At 40.2% G+C, this 27,116-nt stretch overlaps 2 protein-coding genes across 4 annotated transcripts in view; both read left to right on the forward strand.

The window, feature by feature from the left end:
• LOC146462112 (myosin-IIIb-like) overlaps positions 1 to 20,319 on the forward strand; it is a 28,583-nt gene extending 8,264 nt beyond the window's left edge. Inside the window, exons 7-31 of one of the 3 annotated variants that reach the window (XR_014857210.1) lie at positions 703 to 777; positions 1,427 to 1,511; positions 2,028 to 2,140; positions 3,117 to 3,243; positions 3,380 to 3,498; positions 4,054 to 4,273; positions 6,603 to 6,706; positions 6,958 to 7,055; positions 7,640 to 7,715; positions 8,957 to 9,003; positions 10,073 to 10,129; positions 10,255 to 10,312; positions 11,116 to 11,196; positions 11,732 to 11,856; positions 12,080 to 12,131; positions 12,262 to 12,327; positions 12,625 to 12,724; positions 13,547 to 13,745; positions 14,693 to 14,863; positions 15,584 to 15,677; positions 16,283 to 16,382; positions 17,057 to 17,190; positions 17,952 to 18,015; positions 18,116 to 18,760; positions 19,147 to 20,319. Coding sequence is in view for 2 of the 3 variants with exons in the window: in XM_085085975.1 (XP_084942101.1) it covers positions 703 to 777; positions 1,427 to 1,511; positions 2,028 to 2,140; positions 3,117 to 3,243; positions 3,380 to 3,498; positions 4,054 to 4,273; positions 6,603 to 6,706; positions 6,958 to 7,055; positions 7,640 to 7,715; positions 8,957 to 9,003; positions 10,073 to 10,129; positions 10,255 to 10,312; positions 11,116 to 11,196; positions 11,732 to 11,856; positions 12,080 to 12,131; positions 12,262 to 12,327; positions 12,625 to 12,724; positions 13,547 to 13,745; positions 14,693 to 14,863; positions 15,584 to 15,677; positions 16,283 to 16,382; positions 17,057 to 17,190; positions 17,952 to 17,978 (2,328 nt within the window). In the remaining variant the exon portion in view is untranslated. Of the gene's footprint in view, positions 1 to 702; positions 778 to 1,426; positions 1,512 to 2,027; positions 2,141 to 3,116; positions 3,244 to 3,379; positions 3,499 to 4,053; positions 4,274 to 6,602; positions 6,707 to 6,957; positions 7,056 to 7,639; positions 7,716 to 8,956; positions 9,004 to 10,072; positions 10,130 to 10,254; positions 10,313 to 11,115; positions 11,197 to 11,731; positions 11,857 to 12,079; positions 12,132 to 12,261; positions 12,328 to 12,624; positions 12,725 to 13,546; positions 13,746 to 14,692; positions 14,864 to 15,583; positions 15,678 to 16,282; positions 16,383 to 17,056; positions 17,191 to 17,951; positions 18,016 to 18,115 lie in introns of all 3 variants that reach the window. The other 2 variants (XM_085085975.1, XM_085085976.1) reach the window with 2 other exon arrangements.
• Positions 20,320 to 23,900: 3,581 nt separating this feature from the next.
• Positions 23,901 to 26,691, forward strand: LOC146462113 (uncharacterized). Its single transcript, XM_085086025.1, has 2 exons — positions 23,901 to 25,321; positions 26,097 to 26,691. Exon 1 carries the CDS (start codon positions 24,169 to 24,171, stop codon positions 25,006 to 25,008), a length of 840 nt encoding a protein of 279 aa, XP_084942151.1. The 5' UTR covers positions 23,901 to 24,168; the 3' UTR covers positions 25,009 to 25,321; positions 26,097 to 26,691.
• The last annotated feature ends 425 nt before the right edge of the window (positions 26,692 to 27,116 follow it).

Raw genomic sequence — 27,116 nt, forward strand, 5'->3', positions numbered from 1 at the left:
TTTCTATTATTCAGGATATAAACGAATTTTTAAGCATTATTAATTAATTTGAGGTTTGTGGAATGGGTAAATATTGTGCACTGAATAGGGCTTTATCCACTGGATGTCAAGCTATTAAGCTACAAGATGTATTCAGGTCTAAAACCTGCTACCAGCTGAAATAAAATCCACTTACTGAGAAAAGGAGAAAATTGTATGAGAAGGTCAATGGTCTTATGAATGACCTTGTAATAATATTAGACTGAACTTACTAGATGAAACTTTTGTATGGGTACACGCTGAGTGCCAAATATTCAAGATCATGGATGTCTCCTGTATAGTGTGGTGGAGGGCCAGAAGTGGGGGAAGGTGCTAGCATCTGTAAGGAGAGCTGCCTGGCCACAGATGGCACTTTTCCTGTGGTTGTTATCTCCGTGTTTGTGTAAACAGATCAAAATATTATTAATGTGCATGTACCTATATGTAAATAACAGAAACAATGGAACAAGGTGTATAGTTTGTAGACTGCGAATTGGACCTACAAGCTTAGTGGCAGACCAATGGGAGGACCCCGAGTCACACAGCACCCCATTTTTTGTCTGTTGAAATCCAGTTCCCCAGCTCATTCAAATTTCTTGATCCACCACTGCAGTTGAAATCATAACAAATGAACTCATGATCGATTTGCCGCTTGAATTGTATAATTTTTGTTTTTCCTTCTAGGGTAACCTATTTGAGTTTCACATGTCTGATGGTGTAGTGTCAAGAACAAAAATCCAGTGCTACCTTCTTGATTCTGTAAGTTCAGGGAGCCATTTCTCAGACAACCTGATACCTTACTTGGCCTTGCTGAAAACTATTCTACAGGGATTTGATTTTTATTGAATTTGAAAGTTGTTTTCACACTCGTATGATAGACCTTTGGATTTAGAAAGTTGAGGAGATAGGAATGTTAAATTTGAATACGCATAGGTTTGAATTGATCTTGGTGACACATAAATGACAAATTGTTGGCTGCTCACACTTAGAGAGCTGCACATACACATGTCTTGCGGTTTAAATTTGTTATCTACCAGGGTGATGATTTTTAAACCAGAGGTTGGGGTTATAGGGAGGTGGGTCCGAGGGTTATCAAATGGCAATTTTTTTTAATGAGAAGCTAAGTGTGAAGCTAAACTGGATTTTTTTAAACAACTTTTATGAAACTTCACAACAGCATAAGGTAAAGAAAATTGATACGAAATGTTTACTCTACAAAGGGAGGGGCATTTAAAGAGGACTTAAAAACCTACATGTACACAAGGTATCCTCCATCTTGCAAAATTAAGCCTTCTTTGGTGAGTGGGGGGGGGGGGGGGGGGGGAGTTGGTGTATGGTTATTTTTTGAAGCAACACCGTAGATGTTGATCACCTGTAAGGTTAACAGGCTGTTTGCTCTGTTTAACAGACAAGAGTTGCATGTCCACCTGTCGATGAGAAGAATTATCACATATTTTACCAGCTGTTATATGGTGTAACACAGGAGGAAAGAGGTACAGCTATCAGTTTATCACTGGTCTCCCTGTGAAAACGACGTCTAATCATGAACAATATCCGTACCGATGATTTAATTATTACCTAGATATGGGTAGTAATTCTGATTGGTTGAAACAAATTTTCAGTGTAATATGCCTATATCACAAAAAAATTGTGGTTTAAAAGATTATGGAAAGGATCAATATTGGCCACCACTTCCTGTTGTGTCTTGTTGACTGCCCAGTAGCTTTCGTTTGAATGGTCATACTTTCGGATTTCATCCACAGAATTGAAACTTAGAACCACCTTATACAGCACTTGTCATGGGAGGTTGATTTGTCTTTCAAGGCATGTTTAAATTTGACCAGTTGTAATTTTATTCATTTTGAGATTTTGTCCTGACTTGTCTCCACTTGTTCATTGTGGTTTAACTGTGGAATTACATGTATGAAGTGTCTGATAGGGGATGAGTCATTGTTTTTCCCTCATTAAGCTTGACTCATTCCTATTTGGTTGACACCCTTTCTTTATAGTCAAGCTTCATCTCCAAGGATACAGTGTTCATCTGCTGTCATACCTCAATAAAAGTCCCATTCCTTACAACGAAGACGAGGAAGAGTACAGAGCAAAATTTGAAAGGTGGAGGGTACGTTCACATGTTGATACAAGATGTAGTCACTAAAATTACTGATGAATGTCTTTTTTAATCATCATTAATAAATAAATTAATTTGTTCTTTCATTTGATTAATTTGTTCAGTGATTAATTGACTGATTCATCTGTTCCTTTGTTTGTTCTTTGTCGTCATTTGCATGTTGGGTTTTTTCCTTATTGCTTCCTTTCCAAAATTAGTATCCTATGTAGGCATAATTAGGGTCATCTTGCAACACTTTTCCACTTGTTGCGTGACGATTGACCCCAATAACAGCTGCATAAGAGACTATTCCAGAATTGGATCATATTTTTTCCCTTAAATTGTTCACATTCTTGCAAGTCTTGTATACATTCTTAATCTGTACTCAAACCAAAGAAGCAAACAATTTTGAAACAAAAAAAGCAGAAAAATTAATAACAGCAACACCAACAACAAAAACAAACAAACAACAAGAGCAGCTTACCTGATAGCCTGATCCTGTATTGGTGGCAAAGCACTTGTCAGGCTTGATGTCTCCACTTGCATCTTTATTCCCCACTTCTCAAATTCATGTAGTATCCACTAGACAGTTTAATGATATGGACCTGAGCAAGTATGGAACATCCCTGGCACGAAATTCCTTTTTTTATTGTGCTGCAAAATGTTGCAATGAGTTGGACCATCAGATAAAAAATTTACTTTACCATCAATAAGCCATCTCAAGAAGACCGTGAAAACCCTCCAATTTTCATGACGTATAAGGCTATTTCCTATTGTATATAGTAGTTTTATTGTCTTGTTGTAATATATTTTCTATTATTTTCATATATTACATTGTTGTAATTAGTTGTAAATTAGCAAATTAGTTAATTAGTATTGTTGTAAATTAGTTCTGAAAAACCCACATGGGAGAAACTAATAAATAATGTATTGTTCTTAGCACTTTAGATTTACTGTACTTCTTTTCATTTTTGCCTTTTCTTGTCAGACTGCTCTTGTCACACTGGGAATCCCATTTTTAGATGTTTTGAGAATTTTAGTGGCAATCCTGCTCCTTGGTAATGTGGAATTTGTTGATGGCGATGGCCCAGAGCTTGATGTCAAAGGAAACAATGGTAGGTATTTTCTATAAAAAATAAAGCAATAAAATAAAAACAGTTAAAGTGACAGACTGCACTGAGTCTTCCATTTCTGGTTACTCCTTGTGATTATTTCTTATTTGTATATAAAATCCTGTGTGCTTTATTTTAGAAATCAAAGCTGTTGCGGCATTGCTTGGTGTGTCTGGTGTCTCACTGTACAGAGGTCTAACGACCAAGACAAAGAACATAAGAGGGCAGATTCTAAGGTCACTTTGTGACTCAGGAACTGTGAGTACTGTTACATGTACTTTGATTGTTTTTGCTAGAAACTGAGTTTTGAAGGGCTGTGTTTTGTTCATCAGTGGCTGTTGTTTCAGGGATGAGCAGTTTTTCCAGACCTATTTTTCATCAGAAATTTTGTACTGTTGACATACATGTAATTACTTTCACCCGATTAAGCTAATACTGGGTGAACGTGAAGTTTGATTCGAGTTTAATTTCTTATCAGTAAGTATTTTTGCAAAAGACTTGCCCATCAGTTTTGACTTAGACTTTTCTTTACCTTTAGCTTAATATCAACTTTCAAAAACATTTTTATCGAGTGAGATTAAAACCTCGATTAACTTTTACATGTGATCAGGGATTAGCATTAGTCAGCTTTTGAACAATTGGGCCCTGGATTAAAAGAAATATGACTACTACTTTCTCTTACAACTTGCTCAAGAATCTCAGCCCACTGTGTTGACAGGGCGCTGGAATGTACTGAAGTCGCTAAAAGTATAAGCTGCAAAGAAATGTTTAAAGTTTTTCTCTCAGTCCATTAAATCCATCTCATGTTAACAGGCGAATATAAACAGAGATGCTCTTGCCAAGGCACTGTACTGCAGGACAGTCGCTGCTATTGTGCGCCGGGTTAACAGCTACAAGAGACCCGCTAGCATGTTGTCAGTATCCCCTCATGGGTCCTATGAATCACTACGAGCAGCGTCCCCCGGACCTACTGGGTCTCTTGGGAGAAGTCCACTTAATTCCAGCAATGGTTTGCTAACGACACCGCTGTCAGGTTTGAAACTGATCATAAATCACTTTCACCCTTGAAGCCCCAGTATTGATCAGCATGTAATTTCTCCTTAAAAACATCACTGGTTGATCAAACAGTCAAGTGATGAGAATAAAGGAAATGATCATTTTAAGCAGATCGTCCTACCTAGTACCAATAGCAACATACATTTTAGGGAGAACACTTAGGAGAAAATACATTTAGATATTGGGGCTTTAACAACCAGTGATGGGTGGGGAGTAATTTTCTCAGTAGATGTGGGTAACAGGTGGCCAGCATGGCTAGTTTAATTTTCTAATTAAATTTTTTTTGGCATGAAGCAATGGTACAGTACTGCCTGAATCCATATACACATTGGCACGCGTGAACCGCAAAGGCAAAACGCATGAAGGCCCGCGAGAGGAACGAGACAAAACCGCGCGGTTCACAAGACGAAACCGGGCGCGGATCACGAGACGTACTCGCGCGGTTCACGAAACGAAATCGCACGGTTCACGAGACGAAACCGTGCGGTTCACGAGGCGAAACCTAAGTTGAGAATTTACCGCGGTCAGAAGGATGAGGCCCCGACACAATTAAGCGTCTTATGGCCTATAGTATTTTGAGTTTATTGTTTTCCGTTGAATAGAATTTTTTCTCAAGTAAACCGCATGAAACATGAAACGCCGCCTTAAAATACAGCCGTTTTTGGAATCGTCGCGTAGGAAACTAGTGTCGGGACTGTTTTAGGTGCATGGATTTCCACCATCGCGTAATTTTATGTACGCCAGCCGTCCATACACTTTCTCTAGCCGTTTAAATTCACGCCCTTAGATTACATGTGCCCCGCGTATGTGGATTTCTGTAAACAGATCCGGGAAACAGACGGCGACCTGTTGTGTACGTCTTTCCTTAGATCAGATCCTAGTGCATTGTGGTATAGGTTTAGGGAGGCGGTGTGGCCAAATGGTCAGAGTGATAAGGTCCTGGGTTCAAGTTTCCTCTCTGGTCACTAGCTTGGATTTGTTTCCGGGTAGTCCCCTGTTCAAATCTTCAACTACACTTTGTAAATAGCCAACTGGTAAGCCATCCTTGCCAGTTGGGATTTTTTTAAGAGTTATGTCGAGTTAGCTATGTTAATAGACCCTTCTCCAAAACGGCGGCCGAAAATTCAAATAACTTAAAACTAAAAACGTATACCAGCACTAGAAAGAGCACTTTTACTTTAGTTACCCTGCAAAGTTTCAGCATATCAGGTGTAATATCAGCTGAGAAAATGTAAGTTGAAAATGACAAATTTACAGACGTTTGTATGACTGGGGGTATGACGTATACCCCTAGTTATACAAACGTCTGTAAACTTGTCAAATTTCATCTTACATTTTCTTAGCTGATATAACACCTAATAACCTGAAACTTTGCAAGGTTCCTAAAGTGAAAGTGCTCTTTCCAGTGCTGGGATCAGTTTTTTATTGAGTTCAGTTTTAACTCATTCAAATCTGTTGCCGCCATTTTGGAGAAGGGTCTATAAGCGCTGCAGTGCTGACAGTTGTTTATCATCATCATCATCATCATCATCATTAGTATTATTACTATTTTGTCTAGCATTTTTTCAGATTCCCCTTTTGGTTCTGTAGTGTACCCATTTGATGATGTATGCGGGGTCAATATCCCTTCTTTTTGCCCTGTCATTCCAACAATCTGATCACCGTTAACAGGCGAAACGGAACATGCCAGCCAAAGGAACCACTCCAAAGATAGCCATCTCTGTCCTAGAAAAATGCGAGCGGCATAACACATCTTGCGAAAACACCCATCTTTAACCATGAGCAGAGATTTCATTTGGCACCAGACAATGAATTAAAACAAGTCTCCATATTGGGAAAAAATTGTAAAGAAACTTGGATGAGTTTCAAAAGCTTTTTCTTTGAACAACTTTTAGTTTTATCACTAGTAGAGGAACTGAGAATTGTTATTTATTTCTAAATACAGTCAACTCCTGTTATTGCGGACACCCTCAGGACCGCGAGTTAGTTTCCGTTATAGCGGAAATTTATTTCAGTCAAACATCTGTAATTTATTTTTGCCGGGGATTTAGCTACTATCCCGCGTGTTATCGAGGTGTCCGTAATAGCGAGGTGTCCGCATGGCGAGAGTTCACTGTATATAGTAGTAAAGTAAAAATTAATCCCAGAAAATGAACTTCATGCTAATACTTAGACAAACAACAACAAAATTACCAAAAGTGGTTTACTGGATAGTTCAGTGGAGGCGTATTCCATTTTGCATATTAGAGTATCAATTATTGTTCATTACATCTGTTTTATTTTTACTCCAAATTATTTTCTGCCAGTGAGCAGCTCATCGTCACCTGGACTGGATGGCAGTTTCCTACTTAACAGGGGAGCCTCTGGCCTCATTGGAATCTTGGATATGTTTGGCTTTGAAAACAGCCAGGTATGACCGCTAGTGTCACACAATACGATCAAATCCGGAGGTTGTAGGTTTGACCTCCCGTCCAACATTACAGTCAGTCCACGTCACGCCTGACCGGTATTTTTGAAATTTGAACGGAGTTTGGAAATTAACACGTCAGTTTTGAACATCGCCGGCGAGACTTCAGAGTTCCTGTAGAAATTACCGTAGTTTATTGAAAAAGAAAGAGTCCAAGCCTGCAGCTGCTTACATTCCTCTTTCTCTCGACGCAGGTGAATCAGTTGCAGCAGATCTGTGTGAACCTGTGCTCTGAAACATTGCAGCATTTTTACAATACTCACATATTTAAAAGCACGGATGAGTACACCAGGTAAGTAGCAATCTCATAAGGGAGTGGATAGCCTGTTTCAGGCTCCGTGAGACACGCGAAGGAGACGGCGAGGGGAACGAAAACGAGGGGGACTTTCTCTCTCCCAGTCCCCCTCGTTTTCGTTCCCGTCGCCCCCTCCTTCTCGTCTCTCGCGGAGTTTGGAATAGGCTAGGGAGCGGAGAGTGTCCCTAATTAGTGTACGGTACATAATAGCGAATATTGGTTTTATCAACAGAGTTGATAAGGTAATTTGGCAACTGTTAAGAGATTCCAGTGCTGACGTATTGGGCGTTAGCTCTTCACTCTGACAAAGGACTATCACTGAAAACGTCAGCTCTTTCATCTTTTTTCGACAGCCAGTTACCTTGTCAACACTGTTGCCAAAACCAAATATTTGTTTTCATTCCCCCATTTGTGCAGCGCCACAGTTTCTTTGAAACTAGTCCCCTTCACTGAACATAATACATTGACATTCAAATGATTTGTTTTATTGTTTTACTTGTAATTCCGTAAATTTGTATTCACTTCTGTGAGAAGTTTCATTTTACTGAAGTGTTATTTTTTTTAACGTCTTTATTTTACAGAGAAGAGGGTGTACTGTCAGATCTTGTGGTGGATTATTTTGATAATGCTCCTTGCATTGAGTTGCTTACCTGCCAGGTAGGTAACGGTCGATAAACATCCACTTTGAAATGTGTTGTTTAATATAAAACAAAAGAGAATCTCTGCTACGTTAGTGTGTTCATGATCATCATCATGGTCATCATCATCATCATGTTTCTTGTTCTCCTAGTGGTGAGTTCGGCTTTGTGCTCTCTACATTTAGATCGCAGTTTCCATTATGGGGTTGCGGGTGGAGTTTTTCTGTCGAGGTTTCCTATACTTAGCCACAGTTTCCAGTTATTTAAGGACGGTGCCTACTATTGTTACTGCGCATACGTTCTGCGCATCTCGAGATACTTGGGTTTCCTATGGGTGGTGCCTACTAAACCAGGAATATTTTTGCGCGGTTTAAAACTATACAGAGAAAGCAGAACTTAGCAAATGCTTTTGGTATCTCATAAGAAAATTGGGGGTAGTCATGCATTTTTCAGAGATAATTAAGCTTTAATTTCGGAAAAAAATCCCATACATTGCTTTATATTCTGGCCGTTTTAGAGATATTATTGCTTAGTTATCTCTGAAAAATGCGTGGTTACCCCCAATTTTTGTTTGGATTCCAATAGCCCTTGCTAAGATCTGCTTTTCCCGCATAGGCATAAACTGGACAAAAATACTTCGGTATTAGTAGGCACCGTCCTTAAAGGGCGTCGGACACTTGCCTCTCGCCACCGTTGCTCGGCTGCTAAAATCATTACCTGGGGCTACGATAACGAGGACATGCGACAGATGACGTCGCCAACAGAGCCTGTGTTGTGTGGAAAGTAATATATCAAACACGAGGAAGAGTGTTTCCTCCGATTTCCAAACACCGAGAAGTAGGTTGGAAAAACGAAGCGCAACCGAGTTTTTTTTAACCAACTTCGAGGTGTTTGGAAATAGGGGGAAACACTCTTTCGAGTGTTTGATATAGCTTCTCAAACTATTGATAATTCTTGGAGAAATTCGAAGTAAAAGTTCACAAAATTTAATGATAATTAAGATCACATTTTTAAGCCTCCTTCACGGTAGTGATTTGCTTTGTTTTGGCTGGATGAATTATTAATGAGTTTGAGAAGGCATTTCCCAGCATTCATGAGGGAAGCATTTATGACACTTGCTAACCTCACTGACACTCAATACCAATGGTTACCCCTCAACGCCAGAGTGTTGTTAAACCGTTATTTCTCTTGAGAAAGTAACATGCTCAGTGAAGCCAAATAAAATTATGAACTTTCTTTTTCATTCTTTTTTTCTGTCAGCGTGCTGGAGTGCTTACATTGTTGGACAAAGAAAGTTTATTTGCTAGGTGTGTATACTTATGTATCAATAATTAATATAAAAACTATGTGTATTGGCTAATATTTACCGAAATTAAACTCGTCTGCCTGTAAATTGGATATTAAATGATTTATCAGCTAGCAAAAAACTATTATCTTGGGCTTTCAATTGATCAGTGCATTATGCAGTCAAACGGCTTCTCCAGAGTAGATTTCAGATGGAATCATGTTGGACTGTTGATAACTCACAACAGATATCCTCTACCAGAGGCTCAGTTGGGTCGGAGGTTTTCAAACCAGGGCCCCGTTTCTCGAAAGTCCCGGTAACTTACTGGGCCCGATAAGTATATTTTGAAATTTTTTTTTCGCCGATTACACAGTAATTACAGAAATGGTTCTTGGCCAATGTTTTCATGGAATTGTAAGATTTAAAAATTTAGTATTCAAAGTCAACAAAAATTGACTTCTTTTAAGAAACATTTATCACCAAAGACACTTATCGGGCCCGATATGTTAGCGGGACTTTCGAGAAACGGGCCCCAGTCCATGTTTTTTTGTGTGATCTGGAGCGAACTACCCTGCCAGCTTTTACGAAGTCGTTCGCATCTCTGGTATTTCGCGTAGTTGGCTTGTTTAGCGTCCCCGAGAGACGTTAAACAAGCTAACTACGCGAAATACCAGAGATGCGAACGACTTCGTACATGTCGGTGAACTTCCCAGAAAGAAACCCTCTGCTAGCAGGGTAGGAGCGGGCAAGAAAATGGAGAAAAGAAACTCTTGTTTCGTGAATCCATGCTTTCAGCTTTCAGTGTCTCGCGAGTTTGGTCTTTCAGCAATATTTGTGCCTCTCCAATTTTTAGACAAAGCGATAACTGTTTTGCAGTCTTCGTATTTCGGTTTGAGAGTAATGTCCCTGACTTAGATATTAGGTAGATAGTTTATTGAAGCTATAGAATTACAACTGTAGTGCTGAATTAGACAAAACTTTACAAATGAATGCTTGAACCTCTAACTTTATTTCATTCTAAAACACTAGAAGACTCAACTTTTCTTCCTTGGCAAAACAGATATAACTTGAAACATTTGTTGATCTTTTAGGGGAAGCTATCAGAATTTCTTACAAAAAGTCAAAGCGCAACACAAAGACAGCGAGTGGTAAGTGGCCATACGTGTCCTGGCTGCGATTTATGTTTGAGAAACTTTTTTTTTAACGTATTTACAGTACGCTTACTAACGTCAGTATGTCCTCAGACTCACTTAACTGTAATTCCATTTTCCAGTTTCTTTGACCCGGATCCTGGAAGTTCTTGTTTTGGAGTATCGCACTACGGTGGAAATGTGAGTGAAAAAGCGTTTAGGGAAGTGGTCAAAACTACTACACTCGAACAGGACTAACTAAACCCCAAAATAGATAGTGGTCTCTGCCTGCACCCTCCTTGCTCAACCTCAAAAGGTGGTGTCTTTGTTGCATAGCCACCCCTCTATCCAGCAGTAAAATTAACAATGAGATTCAAAACCTCACTTTTCTTGCACTCCACGCTCAGCTGGAAAAGCCTGTGAAGGAGGCAGTTTCTTGTTTACCTAGCAATGCTGACACTTTGCTAGCTGTATATTTCTATGTCAACTCAAATTTTAAAGCCAATGGAATAAAATTTTGTTGGAAATGTTCATAAGATAGGTGGTGTCTTCGATAACCCCCCTACTCCCAGACAAGGTGGGTCCTCTTCAAACAAACTTGTTATGACCAGTTCCCTTATTTCTCTTTAAGAACCACGTGAAACTGTTCGTCATACTTGCTCAGTTTTTCTCTTTAATCGTCATACTCGCTCAGGTTTTCTCTTTAATCGTCATACTCGCTCAGTTTTTCTCTTTAATCGTCATACTCGCTCAGTTTTTCTCTTTAATCGTCATACTCGCTCAGTTTTTCGGTTTGTAGGGTACTTCAACAAGAACGCTTAACAAATGCAATTTGTTCCTCCATTTTAAAACAACTACATAATTCCGAGGTTTAGAAGGACAGGCTGATTGTGTTTAGAGGAATGCGCTGTTTGTGTTGATTGTAGTACTGTTTAAAAGTAACTGTTACTAGTATTTTACGGACTTTTTCGCCAGAACTGCGCTAAAACTATTTCTGTTTTCAGGTTGTTTATGATGCCAGCTCTCTCCTGAATATTAATCGTGACTCGATTCCGGATGACATAATCTGTGTCTTCTCGCGGCAGGTGAACATTTTTTTAAACCTTGCTTGTTTGAATTCATCAGCCTGTTGTAAATTTTTCTCTCAAAACGCTGAATTCCATTTGTTTATTCAACTTCACGTAGTTAAACTCCTAGCTTTTCCGCTGTTCGAATCTCAAGTTCATAAAATTCCTGCAATATATTCTAACCAATCAGGGGAAGCACGCGGATTTTAGGCCAATCACGTCAAACCAAACGTGCCCTACCTTGACGCGTTTTCCCGCGCTTGGCACCCATTGCATTTGTACCTTTTGAGTTCTGATTGGCTCATTAGCTTATCCACGTGTGTTGTGATTGCCTGGACTAATTACGTTTGTCTTGGTTCAGTGGAAAACTCTCTCAAATTATCAAATATGTGGTTAGCTTTACCTAAGTTTTAACTTGTAATTTAAATTATTAATGTGGAAGAATATCTTGCAGTTTTACCCAAGTAAAAGTTAGAAAGAGATGTCATTTCATTTTTGGAGGAAGATAGTGGATATTGATTTTATTTAACTCATCCTCTTTCTTTCCTTTCAGAACTGCAATTTTGGTTTTGCAACGCATCTTTTTACCAATGACTTGAAACCGCAGCAAGGGCAGACCACCGCTCCTAAGGGGGTACTACACAGGATATCACCCAGCCCCGCTCAGGAGCCACAAGGGTGAGATATTTAACTCTGAAGGGAGGGGAAGGGTAAACAAGTCAACAAAGTTGTTTGTTAATTTCAAACGTAAGTGCCAGATTCAAATGTTCAAGTTTTGGATGCCTGCTGCAGTATGCTTTACTTTAAAAGTAAAGAGGTACAAGACTCGCGATGGATGCTACAGACCGAAGTAAGGATGGGCACATAGTAACTAAACATAACTCGAAAATGATTTTTCTAGTCCTGCAGGATCCATGGATGTTCCTCTTCGTACATTTTCTCAAGGATTTCAGGTTAGTTTAGCCCGCTCCCGATGCAATTATTTGCTTACTTTTTCGTTCCTCTCTAAGTAAGAGTTCTTCGACTTTCTTCTCAAATAAAGTAAGCCAATGTCCTTAGCATCAATCGCTTTCTTTTATTCAGGAAAAAGTTGACGTTCTTCTCAAGACTCTGGTACAGTCTCAACCGACGTTTGTGAGATGCATCAAGGTAAAGCTTGCTCAGTTGCGCGCGTTTGTTTGTGTACATAAGAAAAACGACAACAGCTTTGATTTTTGAAAACATGTCTCGCCAACTCTTCTGTCATCTTCAGTTTTACTTCGTAAAGTACAATGTTGAATGCTAACGAGAAAACAAAAACTGAAGATGACAGAAAAGCTGTCGAAAAATGTTTTCAAAAATCAAAACTGCTGCCGTTTTTCTTAAACTTTTAGCCTGCCTACTGTTATCCAGACCGCTTTTTTGTTTCTACAGAAGGCCCTTCCATAACCTTTTTTTTTTGCACAGATCAACGCACGCGAGGAGCCATATTACTTTGATCGCGGAATTGTCAGCCAGCAGATTCGAGTGCTGCAGATTTTTGAAACTCTCCAACTTCTCCAGTCAGGTAGATGGATCTTAATTTCACTGATAAATCAGGCTTTACCCTCAAATGGTTCCTTTTTAGTTCCAATCCAAGGTTCCCTCCAAGAGGAAAAAGTAGAACCTCGAAGCGGATTAGTAATAATGTTTGTGGGGACGTAAAGAATTATTTGGAAACAGTTAACGTACTCAACAAAGTCGATGTTTTTCGTCGTGCCAACCATCCCTTCATTAGGAATTTTAAACACATTTAACTTTTTTCTCCATCGCCGGACTAATTTATTTATATTTATATTAATTTGTGTGCTTTTGCGAATATTCATTATCCGTTATTTAATTTTGCAAATTCGAATGCTATACTGGATGCTCTGGTCCCATTGTGTTTATCGTGTATTGACTTCAATATTGTGCATGTTGTATGTATTTATTCCTCTTATTTTGATGGCCGTAAGTTAGAAGACGAAAATAGGTTATTACGCCTCCCTCTTTAAATGAAGTTGTTGTAAAGCACCAATTCATTACGTAACAAGTTTGTAAGCCTTGACAATGAAAGGATATGGCATTGCAGATCAAGGTGGCGGAAACGGGAGAAAAAAACTTTGTTTTTTTAACGAGGTTCTTCCTAGTTCTGTTCATATTTAGGGACACCTAGCGAAAAAAAAATTAAGCAAAATACACAAATATTCTTTTCTGTTTTTCCAGATCGTTTTATGACGTTCCTTTGTTGCAGCCAAATCACGGTGAAATCGCACCGAAATCTCCGTTTATAAACTTTTGTTCACCGATATATAAATATTACATGTATACATACCACTTTTCTAAGCTAATCAGTACTGTTATGTTCCAGGTCTCGCTCATCGCACTCGGTTCCAGGCATTCGCGAGGAAGTACAGATTCGTGTCGCCTCGAAAGGTCCGCGGTCAGGAGGAGACTGGGTACGAGGATTGCAAAGCCATCTTGGAGACTCTGATGAGGAAAATTGACAGGTCGAAGAGTGACGTCATGTTTGGTTCATGGGTCCTGGGCAAGAGATATGTATTCTACAGGTAACTGAAGGCCAAGTCTAATAGTAAGCACGAGGTAGAAATCGATTCTCTTATGTTTACATTTCTTTTCTTATTTTAATGTAACTTCATGCACCTTGTAATAATATGGCATTGTATTGTTCCTTCTTGGCGAACAATAAATAAATAAATAGTATCTGTACCAAACACGTCACGAGTTTATCTAGATGGAAATTCATACTAGGACTCCATAAATCAGTCTTAGGGGGTTTCTAAACATTATCTCAAATTTGGCTGTTAGTCGGCCGAGAATGTTTAATAAAGGTCTTGGTCAGGGTAATTTTAGGCCCCGTACGAAAACTAGTTCGGATAAATTTGAAAACAGCGTTTCGCCTCAAAACGTATCCAAGTGTTTTGCGTCCACATATCATTTTCGTATCGTTTGTGCCGTTCACACTGAAACACATCCTCGCTCCTAGAAAGGCTAACTACACAGTAGACTGAGCATGCGCACATAACCGTTGTGGTGTCTTCGTTTTCACCGTTTCCACCAAAACACCTGGCTAATGTTTTTAAATTTATTCATTATGGAGAGTGTTTTTCAAAAAGATCCGTTTTAACTGGAGGGGAGGGAGGAAGATATGTTTTCAAATTTACTAAAATAGATTGGCCTCATCTACTTGCTTAAATAACAGCTGGGTTTTATTTTTTGCATTCGACGTAGAAAGAATGCAATCCTAATACAGATTGGATTCGAGATTCTATGGGACAACGTTGATTGAATGAATGGATATTGGGACCCTTATCTGGCATCCCCCGCAGATTTTGCAGGGGCGGGTGACATCATCACCAACTTGGTAAAGGAGAGAGAGTCTGGGATCGAAATCATGGAGGACGCTCCTTAATCTTTGATCATTACAAGTTTATTTATTTCGCCATACAAATTTTGGCTCAGTTTACATTTCCCTTATATGTCATTTTTATGACAGTGAAGTAGTCAAGCAAGAGTTGGAGAATCTTTATGATGGCCGTCACGTGAACGCTGCTGTGACGATCCAGTCCTGGGTGAGAAGATGGATCTGCCGCAAGAGATGGCCTAACCTCAAACGATCGCTTGAAATGCAAAAAAAAGGCCGACACAGCAGCAAAGTGAACCACAAGTAAGGAGAACTGAATAGCAACTTGATCAGATAAGGGAGTAAGCTCCGTAACAAATTGTGGTGTTTCGCTGCTGGAGGAGCGAAAACGAATGTTTGATTTTATCAGTCAACGTAACAAGGTTCGAAAGCTGGCGCTTCGAGCGCTCACCCATTGTCAGTCGAATTCAGACGAGAAGAGACCTTTGAAGAGACATTTGTTGTGTTAGATATTACCAAAGATTGATTCAGGCGCTAAAAATCGTTTGTGCGCCAGTGCTACGCGGCATCAACTTTTCGGACAATATTGTTGGGCTAAAAATCGTCGAATCGTCGTGTCTGACATCGGCTTTTATAAAGCAACAGGCTCCAAGAACGTGATTGATGTGAAAAGTGATAATCCGAATCATGCCCAGTAGGTTTGAAAAGTTGCACTCCGAGTTCTATGTGAAGTTTTAGTATTTTTCTTTCGAATTTGGTATATTTAGATAGGGGAGACTGCACATATGTAGCTACATCTCTTGTTTTATCTTCCGTCAATGTTGAGCTATGGGGCTAAATTCTGTTAGCATCAGGGAAAGGTCTACGGCTCCGAATAAGCTAACCGTCCAAGATTAAGAATTGTTCAACAACATGTCCGAAACTTTGAAAACTTGTTTCTATTTTCTCATTTCCGATAGTTTATGTATGCATGTATCGAGATTCGGCCTTCCTCTATCGTTTTTTTTTTCCTTTTTTTATCCGCAGCCATGTTCGTAGATCGATATCACCATCGGATGAGCTTCGTGTGGACACGAAAACAGCCGACCAGAATTGCTGTTTGTACGGACTGGACATGGTAAGTGGGACCTTATAGCACTCGGGTTCGGATTCCTGCAAACGTAGTTTATTCATTAAACAGAGGGCTTGGTTGAGTGTTTTGAAACTCCTGTACTTTGTTGCCTTGAGAAAAGTGAATGTAGCAAAATTTTTGTTTTGTTTTTTATTAATTGTTTTTAATTGCAATCTCAAGACAACAACAACAATGGCTAACAATACATTACTTTCAAGGTTACAATTTGTTATTTTAACTGGAAAGCCATTTAGACTACACCATACAACACGCCTCAAATCAGTTTGAACACTACTCCTTGGGTTCTCCCAGGGAGCCATATTTAAGTATCGAGGGCAACTGATATCACTGGCAGATACTTTAGACTAACACTTGGCTCGCTTCAGTCTGTAACTGTGAAGTAATAGGCCATTTCCGAGTTTGCTGTGAACCTCATGAAAGCGAAGCTAAGCGCAAAGCTTTTCATATGGAAATTAGTTTTGTTGGCATATGAATGAAAACTAATTTTCATAATAAAAACTTTGCACTTAGCCTCGCCTTCATAGTGAAGTTCAAAGCAACTCGGAAATGGCGTTTTTATGTGCGTCCCATTTTTGTGGTCATTTTTGCAGGAAACACCACCGCCTCTGCCTAAAAGCCGGCCATACACTGTGATGGGTAACATGAAGATGGGATTCCCACAGACTCGTATCATGAAGTTCGATTTTCCAGGTTAGCATTATCAAAAAGTAGCCTGTTCCATATCTCAGACAGTGATTTCTTTCATTTTCGCGGTTTAGCCGTACTTTCTGAGAGCCAACCAGGCTGCCAAGTAGTGATCACGTGATACCTGATCAACATCTCATTTCTCCTTTTCTGGGAAAGCAGTCCATCACAGGATACCCAGCTTGAAGCGACTAGAAGTATTACTTTTAAATCCGGAATGGGATAGTAGCCCACCGCATCAGACACGGTTCACAGTCCCCTATTTTTTCCATGGGATTTTCGAGACTTGTACGCTTCCATTGAACTCCGCCATCCTGGTTTGTAAAGGCGAGCGCAACCTGGGGTGAGGCTCCCCTCAGTAGTTTAGACACTCTCCCCAGGTTGCGCTCGCCATTAGAAACAAAGATGGCGGGAATTCGATCGAAGCGTACGAGTCTCGAAAATCCCACGGAAAAACAGGGGACTGTGTCTGTGAACAGTCTACCCATCACAGGATACCCAGCATGAAGTCAGTAGAAGAATAACTGCTCCCTCCGGGATGAGATGTTGGGCCACGGCTGGGCTGCCCTCGGACCTCTATAAAGTTTCCCGAGCAATTTACCGCTCACCCATTGATGCAGCTGTTTGGACAGAGCAGAACATGGCCAAACCGACTCTCTTTGTTTATCTTTTCGCTGTAGAAGACGGGAGCGAGGTTATCCTGAAGAAAGGAGAAGCAGTAAAAGTGATTCGAGCTTCTGAGAAGCGAGGATATCTTGTCGTGGAACACAAAAATACCACTGTCGACTTGCCATTTCAAGTTATGGAACTCAAGGTACGACGCTTTTTTTTCTTTGTCATTGCACCATTGGCTTTTACGTTAGAAAAGCGTGGTTAGTAACATTATGTAAAAAGTTTTGCTTACTCCTTACTTCAGAGAAAGTTACGTTCCTCGGGATCGTCAAGGTTAAGATTGGTTTTCTTCGACTTCAGATCTAAAAAATAGATATCAGTGGAGTATAAAAGATATTACGCTAATATCCAGTGGTTTTCTGTTTAAGAAAAGCCAAGGAAGTCGAGAGATAGTAGGTTATCCCTAATTAAAGTTTTTCGCTTGTTCACAATCAAAGCTGTCACAATCAAAGCGAAAAATTAAACTCGTGATGTAAGGAGTTCATAAGTGTCTTTGTCCTAGTCGGACAACACTGCGTTGCATGTGCTCTTAACGTGAACTCTCCACCAATCAGGAAAGGCCCTGGAAATTTGAGCTGACCAATAACATGGCGACTAAACTGACCAAATTATTCAATTCTGAACAACAAACAGAACACGACTTGTCGATACGTCGGGCACCAGTAGTCTACCCAAATCCGAGACGCTTGTTTTCAGAACATTATTTTCTAAAGGACAGCCATTATAAATGCTACTGTTAACCAGACAATCACCCTACAAACTGCTGTCACTCCAGGATGCAAGCCATTTGTTACATTTCTAGTTCATAACTTCGTAATAACTCTCGGAAATTCTGGAGCCTGCTTCCGATTTAGTCGAAAAATTAGGAAAAACGTTTTGACTGAAGAACTTAATTTTCTGTAGAATTCTCCAAATCCTTCTCCGAGATGACCAAAACTAAACGACGAGGAAATCGCCAACAAGTACGGTAAGATATTCACATTTCTCTACCATTCTTATTTTACCAATATCTCTTTTAATATTCTCTTGACATGATTTGACCCTGGTTTTCGTTTGACTTTGTGCAGGGAACATAACACCAATAGAATTTCAAGGTTAATCCAAGTTGGCAGTAGATGACAAAGAGACTGGGACAGAACTCCACTTCGCTGCAGGTCACGTGAGCGCCTAGTCTTCACTATGCATCCACGTGACTTATTTTCCCGTGACGTGGGATGAATTGTGTATGATCACGTACAGCACACGTGGTTCCTTTAAGGCGAGTTCACACTACAAACGTGTGCCAAGCTGGCGAGTGTAAACATCACGATAGCATATGACAAGCAAGTGTTCAAACTGCTAAGGGCAAACAGGACGAATCTCTGATCTCGCCGTTTTCTCAACAACTTTTTGGAGTCAGCAAAGTCGTACTTGACGTGTGAACGTTTGTTAAACAAGTGCTGTTTACATGAAACGCCTACCAGAGAGATGGGAATAGAAAGAATTGCGTCAAACTCCAATTTCAACAATGAGTAAGACATTTTGGAGGTTACACATCGTGTAACCTCGCATATTTCTGGAATTTGCCAACTTTTAAAGTTTGCCGTGTGAGGCGCCTTGAGGTTCATTTTTTTATCGCAAGACGCGGGGATCATCAGAATACCATGTGCATACTTGTTAAAAACAGAGAAAATACGTTGAGATTAGAAAGCACGGCTTGAAAACGCTCCCATGTGATAGAATTAAAAATAGCCGTGTGAATGGTAGAACGAGGCGAACCTTCGATCAAGACGTAGAATTTATGAAATAAGAGAACACTGTGGCCATATGTAAGAGTCATTTTCGATTTTAGACTTATTTATGTGACGTTGGCTGGCTGTAAAAGAAATATATGTTACGCAATCACCAAATGTTAGAAATGTTAGGGTTGGATTTTTAAATCCAACCCTAACAGGTTGCGGCTATGGTTAGGGTTATGGGTAGTGTGGGGTGATGCGTATCATGAGAGAACGACCAGCAGCCTCCTTCCCAGGCCCTTACGCTCTTATCGAATGAAACGAGACCATTTCGAGGCTTGAGGCCGAGCTCAATGGATACGTTATATTTTTTACGTGCCAAGTACGACTGTGAACGAGGCTTGTCCTTTTGTGCTATTAACCAATAAGAAGCGACCTAAACCAAGCTTAACTCGGCTGACATTGTTTTCTCCCGCACTGTACACCGGTTACAACGCATATATGAGTTAAAATTCAGATTGGTTCGCTGCATTGTTTGTGATTGTTCAAAGTTTGTGAGTTCTTTGGTCTTGTCGACATTGGCATGTGCCAAACCCTATTAAAACTCCCAAGAGCCGCCTCGCTAGAGACTGAAACTTTGGTTTGCAAAGTATTAAGAAACAAACAGCACCACCTGAAAGTACTACACACTAGCTTTCATTTGAATGGTCACACTTTAGCATTCAACCACAGATTCAAATGTCAATCCACCTATTACGGCCCCACCGGAAAGTACTGCTCAGTAGCTTTCATCCACAGAATCAAAAGTTAGAACCACCTTGTTTAACATAATAAACAGCACTGCAGGAAAGTATTGCTTAGCAGCTTGCATTTAAATTGTAACATTTTATTTAGCCTATTTATCCTATTATCAAAGAACAAAGTCTCCTATCTTGTCTCCATACTTTACTTATAAAAGTACCGGGAGAAGTTATTGAAATACCGTAATTCTCATGACCTCAGGAGTTGAATAAGCATTGATATTACAAGGAGAAATTTGATGCTGATCACTGTTAGCAGATAGGACCACCTTGTGCAGTGTAGAAAATGATGCCTTAATGTACCACATTGTAGGATTTCATACATAGCCTCAATTGTACAGCATAACAAATAGCACCACAAGGAAGTACAATCATTCACCAGTTTTCATGTCAAGTTAGAATCACCTCGGTTTAATGAATAAAAATATATACGATTATTAACGGAAGAGCGTACTTTTGTAGCAAGAGATCTATTTGGCAGAAAGCACTTTGTTGGCTCGACCTAAGGAGTTAGTCGAGAATAATAATCAAAATGCGTGCATTGAAAATAGTACAAATCGTACGAACACTGGCTTAACGTTTGTAAGTATTTACGTAAGGTAGCAATTGCTCTATTACCATATATAATGGCAATATTTTATTAACATACGCGCTTTAGTGCCTTAAGTGATCCCATGGAAGTATTTTCCTACGTGTATGAAATTGAAAGTACAGGTATCTTTGTAAGAAAATAAACATAGCAAATATTTCAATTAACATGGAGTTGGAATAAGCCCCCGTGCGTGTTTCGTTTCGACGTAGTTAATTGAGGGACTGGTAAAGGAACCTTGTTCATCTTCAAAGTTGATGATGGTGCTGCAGTTTATGTTGGAAGGGCCGCGACCGTGCACAATCCTTTGTTTTAACATTCACACTGCAACTGTTGGGCAGTTGTTCCAACACATTTCAAAATCTATCATGGTTTGTGCGCGGTCAAGACCAAAAATGCTAACAAAAACATACAGCAAAGAAGTTAGTTTGGCTTCATAACCATTGCCTTTTGCGGTTAGCTATGGTCTCGAAAGAGCCAAATTTAAAAGTTTCCCAAAAGGTGTGCGAGCACAGGTATGAAATGTTTGCATACGATGATTAAAAGAAGTTTTTGAATTTGCTTCTGTACCAACCACATCTTCGGAGACCCAAGGTCAGATCGGGATGAGATGCAGTTTTAAACTACTACTTAAAGTGTAAGTTGGAAAAGCTACTTGTGTCCCACCGATACTAAAAAAGTGAAAAATTACAAAAAATTTCTTTTACTGTAATGGTTCAGTCCACAAGACGAACTGTTTTCACGGAACCACTTTCGTCCTCTTAAGGCCCGTTTAAACGGTTTCAACATTTACCCAACATCCGTTCAACAAAAGTTGAACGGATGTTGGGCAAATGTTGGATGAACAGAGTATCCAAACGACTTCAACGCCATTCAACATTTTTAAGAACAAAGGAAATGTTGAAGCGATGTTGAGTGAAAGTTTCGTAGAACCAATTTAAATTTAATCCAACACACTTTCTGCAAGCTTTCAACGTTTATTTGCACTTTCAACAATGTTGAACGACCTGTTCAAACGCCCCCGACATTTGGTTCAATCAGGGCGCAGAAAAGAACTCTTTTCTGCGCCCTGGTTCAACAAAGTGTTGAACGTATATTGAAGCAAATGTTGAAACCGTTTAACGGGCCTTTACGCGGTACCCGCACTGATCACTTGACACCTGACTGACCTTTGCAACAGAAATTCCCTCGCCCTGAAAAGTTTCACACGCTAAAGCGGTATATGGTGCCAGCTGGGGAAGGCTGCAAAAAGAAATTTCTTTGTTCGCTACCGGCAAAACAAATCAACAGAATTAAACAGCATGGAGCTCTTTCAATAGCCGTTTCTGTCGCACAGGCCAACCAGATAAGTGGGCACCAAAGTGACGCGATTGAAATAGCTCCTCTATTGGCTAGAAAAAAATATTATAGCAGAACGTGGAAGCCAATCAGAGGTCAAGGTCTTAGACACTTCTTGAACGAGATTGCCGGAGGCGTTTCCACCCCGTCTTGTAAACTATCACTTGTCCGTTCCCGTCGTTTCGCCCGTGAGGTATTCGCCCAAACCCGAATTTCTGCCTCTAGGTCTCCGAAGATGTAGCCTGTGAAGAGTCAATCGCACGCGCCAAGGGAGGGGAGGGCTCTCTCTCTTCGTGCGCGTTCGATTCCCCTGTATCCGCCCCCTTTATGGCGCTTGTCACACGGGCTACCGAAGATACCCCGGGCCCCGGGGGGCTTACTTGACCCGTGTTTGGGTAGAGGGGTTCCGCTGGGGGTTTGAAACCCTGACCCTGTTTAGGACGAAACCCTCCCGGGCGAAGATGCAACAGTTGCTATTCCTCTTGTGCATAAAAAGAGAAACACTGTGTAACCGTTTTACCCATTAGTTGTGTCTTGAGAAAAAAAAAATGAGATATAGAAACTTAAGAAACACACAATGGCTAGAACAATTCAGTTCCATCAAATTGGATATCCTGCTTATTTTTTCTCGGACATACGCGCTCGGGGGAGCGTAGCGGGACCCACTTGAGCGAAGGACTTTGAGAAAATCTACCTTGTTAGAAATTAAATTTGATGTGGTAATCCTGCACTTTATCCCTAAACTGCTTGGTTGGCTTAATTCACCGGCTCTGGAATCTTTATCCAATTTAGCCAGGGTAAAAGTGTCATACGTGGTGGCATTTGTCTCAATAAGATAGACATGTGAAAATGTTTTCAACTAAGAAAACAAGGAAAAGCTTAGTTGTGGGCGGGGTGGCAAAATATTTGGCTGTGTGAAAACTGGAGACGATCCCCCACACGCAGCCAGGCTTCTCTTGTCCAGCGGAACACCAAGGCTGGTTTTGGTTAGTACGTTATTTATCTGCCATGTGGTGTATCATAAGGCTCCGCGATTTGCGCTGCAGCTAGTTAACAACTTCCTTTCAATTAAGTGTGAAGTAACTTGGCGGTGAAAAAGGCGTCATGCTTTTGCCACGAGTATTATCTTTCACGCGTTCAAAACACGAATCGAGGAGGAAATTGAGAAACGCCTGTAATAAAAACAAAGTGTATAATCACCGTATGACCTTACAATAATTATTCTTTTCTCCATTTAATCAATCTTATTTATGGCACAAAAAGGTCGTTTGATGTGTACCGATCTGTTAAGCTTCATAAAAGCTGTCTTCACCGAGCGCAAACCAAAGCCGCCGACAGTTTATTTATTGTTTAATTAAAACACTTGACTTCGAAAAGGTCGTGTTTTTGCGTGACCACGAGAAGGAAAATCGAGTTTATGAAAACAACTCTCTAAATTATTGGCACGAAAATCTGTTCGCATCAACACAAAAGCCGCGCTATATGGCTTGTTCAAGTCAGAACTTCTTGACGGAACAATGCATCGTACTTAACATGGGCCCACTCGCGTAAGCACGTGAAAGGTCTGAAGAACAATTCGGTGTGGGTGATTTTGTTTTGTTATTTAGTATAAATAAACTGCAGCTATCCATGTTCACACGCTGCAAATTTCTTCGAAAACAAGCTTTTGTTTGTAGAACTGGTGTGTCGATTCGAGGACAATGGAAATCAAGGGCGACATGTGAAGCCTTATTAGCTCGCTTCCGACTTATCGGGATCATAATCGAGACCTCAATAAAATCCTAAACTCATACAAACAGCAATATTCTAATCTTATCTCGCACGATCCTACGCGGTCCTGAGTTGTGTTTTTCTATTCATGCCATCTATGTGGCGCCATATAGAGTGAGATGCTATCAAGGAGATCACTAACTTCAAATTGTTCTAATTTAATTGCCGATTTCATTTCCTGACTTTTCATCTCTACTCAGAATCTCGAGCTAAATAAAAAGCTCAGAAAAGGTTGCTGCATTTCGTTGCGTAACTGGAACGTTGTAAAATGTCCCCAAACCCGCACGCAGATAGCCCGTCGAGTTTTCTGTAGTTTACATTTTTTGCGGCGCCAATCTAAACAAAAGGAAAAGAAACGAACCTTAAATGCTTACAAATGACTTAAAACAAACTTCCCGTATAAATATTTATCCATCTGCAGGCGAGAGATAATGGAGAAATGGACATAAAATTGAACAGATGATCGCTTCCACGGCCCACAGGAATAGAAAACCGAGACAGGTTTCTGCTCCGCGCTCTAACTTTATCGCTTAATACTTATTTAGTTAAATTAAACGCATCGTTTTAGAATGCAAATCGTCAGACTATCGGTAATAAGAATTTGCGAAAAAAAACACTGGCAAATTTGCTAATCCGAGCTCAACTGCTTGCCATGCATAAAAAACAGTCATTCGAACTTGAAATGTTTGATGTGTGGTCTTAAAAACACTTAAACGTGTACTGTAAACAAACAGTGAGACAGTAGTCTGAAAATCTGGAGAGCCTGGGTGGTCTACAAGGGCGTTCCCAGTCCTATATCCGTTTGAAGTCTGCTGAAATAGCACTAAGAACATTTGCGTTACAGTGTGCGAGAGCGTAACCCCAAGGAAGTCATCTCCTGGTCATTCTCTCTCTTGCACGACAGAAACATGTACAATACATTCACGCCTCTGAGATTTGGTCCGTATGCGACTCTAACCATCCCTAGCGGACAGAGAATCCAACAGCAGGCTTCGGAAACGCTGTGTTCGTGTTGTTATTTCAGTTCAAGGCTCAATTGCTGTTATTCGCCAGGTTACCGGTCTGGAGTCGGGTTCAATTATGGCTGTGCCGAGATGCTTCCCAAACCGCCCTACTCGTACGTGGCTTTGATTTCCATGGCCATCAAGAATTCGCCGCAGAAGAAGGTGACGTTGAGCGGTATTTACCAGTTCATTATGGTGAACTTTCCATATTACCAGCAGAGCAGACGAGGCTGGCAAAACAGCATCAGGCATAACTTGTCACTAAACAAGTGCTTTGTCAAAGTACCCCGCGACAAGTCGGACCCTGGAAAGGGCTGCTACTGGGCGCTGGATTCGTCTTTTGAGGAAATGTTTGAAGAGGGAAGGTTTTGGAGACGAAAGCGAAGGCCCAAGCACGCACAGTCGAGGGAAGGCGAAGACGAAAACGAGGTATCTGCCAGCTCAGGAGACGGTGATGAAATTCGTGACGAGAAATCTGGACAGAAAGCTGCTGAGCTCGCAAAGATGAATTGTGAGAGCGAGGAAAGGAAACGAGAAGCTTCACACGGAGAATTTCATCGCAGTGTGTCCTCGCAAATATCAGACGTAATGGAAGATCAGAACGGACAATGTATTTCAGCGCAAAATAAAAGACTTTCACCTCAGTGCCCCGATAACGAGTCGAAGACGACAAGTATGGCTGCCAAAAGCATTTCTCCTGCTCGCCGCTTAACATTCAGTATCGACAGTCTGCTAAAGCGATAACTGTTTTAAATAACTGTCAGTGGGAGAACAGTGGAGAAGATGGACCCAGTGACCAAAGAACTAGCTGTGAAATTTTGATGAACATCGTAAGAACATGACCGAGTTCCGCTGATGGAAGACATCGAAGCATTAGCATTAATCAGCTGCTCCCGTTTCGACCAAAAATACCATCGCACAACAGTGCTTCCCCCGAGCAAGTGGAGACCAAAGAAATCAGTTTTTTGTTTAACCTGGTCACATTTTACGAATGCACGTTAAAGAAGTAGATACATAGAACACGAAAGTTTAGTCCCATAAAGCGACTTGCATTAAGGTGGCCGAACACAGTTTTCCAGTATACAGGTGTTAGTGGACATTATTTGAAAACTACGTACTTCTGAGTACCCGAAATTAGCATGGTGCAAGATTAACTAAGAAGGAATAAATTTTGATACTTTTCGTTGAGCAAGGTGCCGTTGCCATGGCAACGCAGCAAGCTATTAACCGTCCACAAATAATGGTTTTCCTTAATTTTCCGAAAATGCACTCATTAGATTTTTTCAATTTTTTGTATCCAGAAAAACTCACAAAATACTGACATAGTGACCCTGTTTTTATGTAATTTTAACAGACAGATCTCCTGTAAATGTTGGTTTTGCACTTTAACGGTTTTTGAAGATACCCTCTGTTAGATTTTGTTTTCGGTTTGTAGGCGAGTTACGCTTTTAGAAAACTACTGTTTTGTCAAATTTCACGAAATTCTAACGAGCGGTTCCTTAGAAAACAGTTCATTTCCATTAAAACAACCAGTCGCAATTTTTTGCTCAAATGCGCATGCGTGGCTTTTAATTAGGTTTTCTCAGCAAAGATGAAAAGCCTACAAAAAGGCTTAGCTCATTGTGAACTCACTTTCTTTGTTCGGCGCTAAATGAAGAATGATTTACAAACGAGAAACTGTGTTATTTTAAGGGCAAAACTTACCTTTGTGATCCATTTGGTATAAAATCGAGGGATCGGTAGTATTTGCCTACCACAACCCTAGCGCGCGCTTAATAGCATCACTAACAGAATCTGTAAAGCGCGCGCAAACTGTGTTCAGCCACCTTAAGTCAGATATGCCTTTCTCGTCAGAGAAGTTCATCATTTTAAACGTTCTCGTTTAGTCGTTTATTTCTTTTGCAAATATTTTAGGAGATTCTTTGTGTGTTTCAAATCCTCTGGTTGTCGTCATATTTAAATCTGACTGTTTATCACAATTTAAGGTTAATTTTTAGATGTAAGTGTGCGGCTACTGTGGCGAGAAAAGAAGATTTTGGTTTGTAACAGCAATTTCAGTTGTCATCAAAGCACTAGTGATTTTGAGGACATTTACGCAATTGAGATCCTATTTCCTTTGGAAATTTCGACAACCCTATCTTAACTCGAGTTAAACAAAATATTTTACACTCAAATGCTTGTCCGCGAGTTATCTATAGCGGTGTTGCAGATTGCAAAAGTAAACACAACAAAACAAAGCTACAAGTTGATCTGCGTCCAAAAATTTTCTTGCACCGTGCGACAAAACAAAAAATTCACTGGGTAACTTTCGCAAAACACACTCGTTATTTACTCCTTCAGTCTTATAATAAACAATCAGTTGTGAAAAAGGCTGCTTCGTCATCCTCTTCAAGTATGCTGTAATTGTTGCGGCACGTAAATATAATTTAAACTATTAAGGCGTGGGCGAAGCCTTTGACGCAAGCGTTTTCACACATGGAACATCACGAATGCTTTGTAGCAAACTTACAAAGCAGTTGTTTCGTCCTCCAGCGCTGTTAAACAATATTTCAAGAAATATTACTGGAACTACAAAAATTTGCAAATATGACAAAATAATCCTACTATAAAAACAACTTGCCATAAATCTCAGTTGCAGAATATACACAAACCCTGATCCGCCTTTTAAATGGCAAATTCTCAGGGGTATCAATGACTTGTTTATCGAAAATACCAACGCGAAAAAATCTAAACTTGGCATTTCATTTAGACCGATTTAGCTTTTTTTTTAGTTTGCAACTTTCTCGATAATCTTGGTTTATCTCGCACCATAGAACAGGCCTCGTAAGTAGAGCTGAGCAAATACTTTTGTT

The sequence above is a fragment of the Pavona decussata genome, unplaced genomic scaffold (genome assembly GCF_977016875.1).
Source record: "Pavona decussata unplaced genomic scaffold, jaPavDecu1.1 SCAFFOLD_191, whole genome shotgun sequence".
NCBI lineage: Eukaryota > Metazoa > Cnidaria > Anthozoa > Scleractinia > Agariciidae > Pavona > Pavona decussata.

Coding starts and splice junctions, on each gene's coding strand:
- LOC146462113 (XM_085086025.1), top strand. CDS start 24,169: ATGTACAATACATTCACGCCTCTGAGATTTGGTCCGTATGCGACTCTA.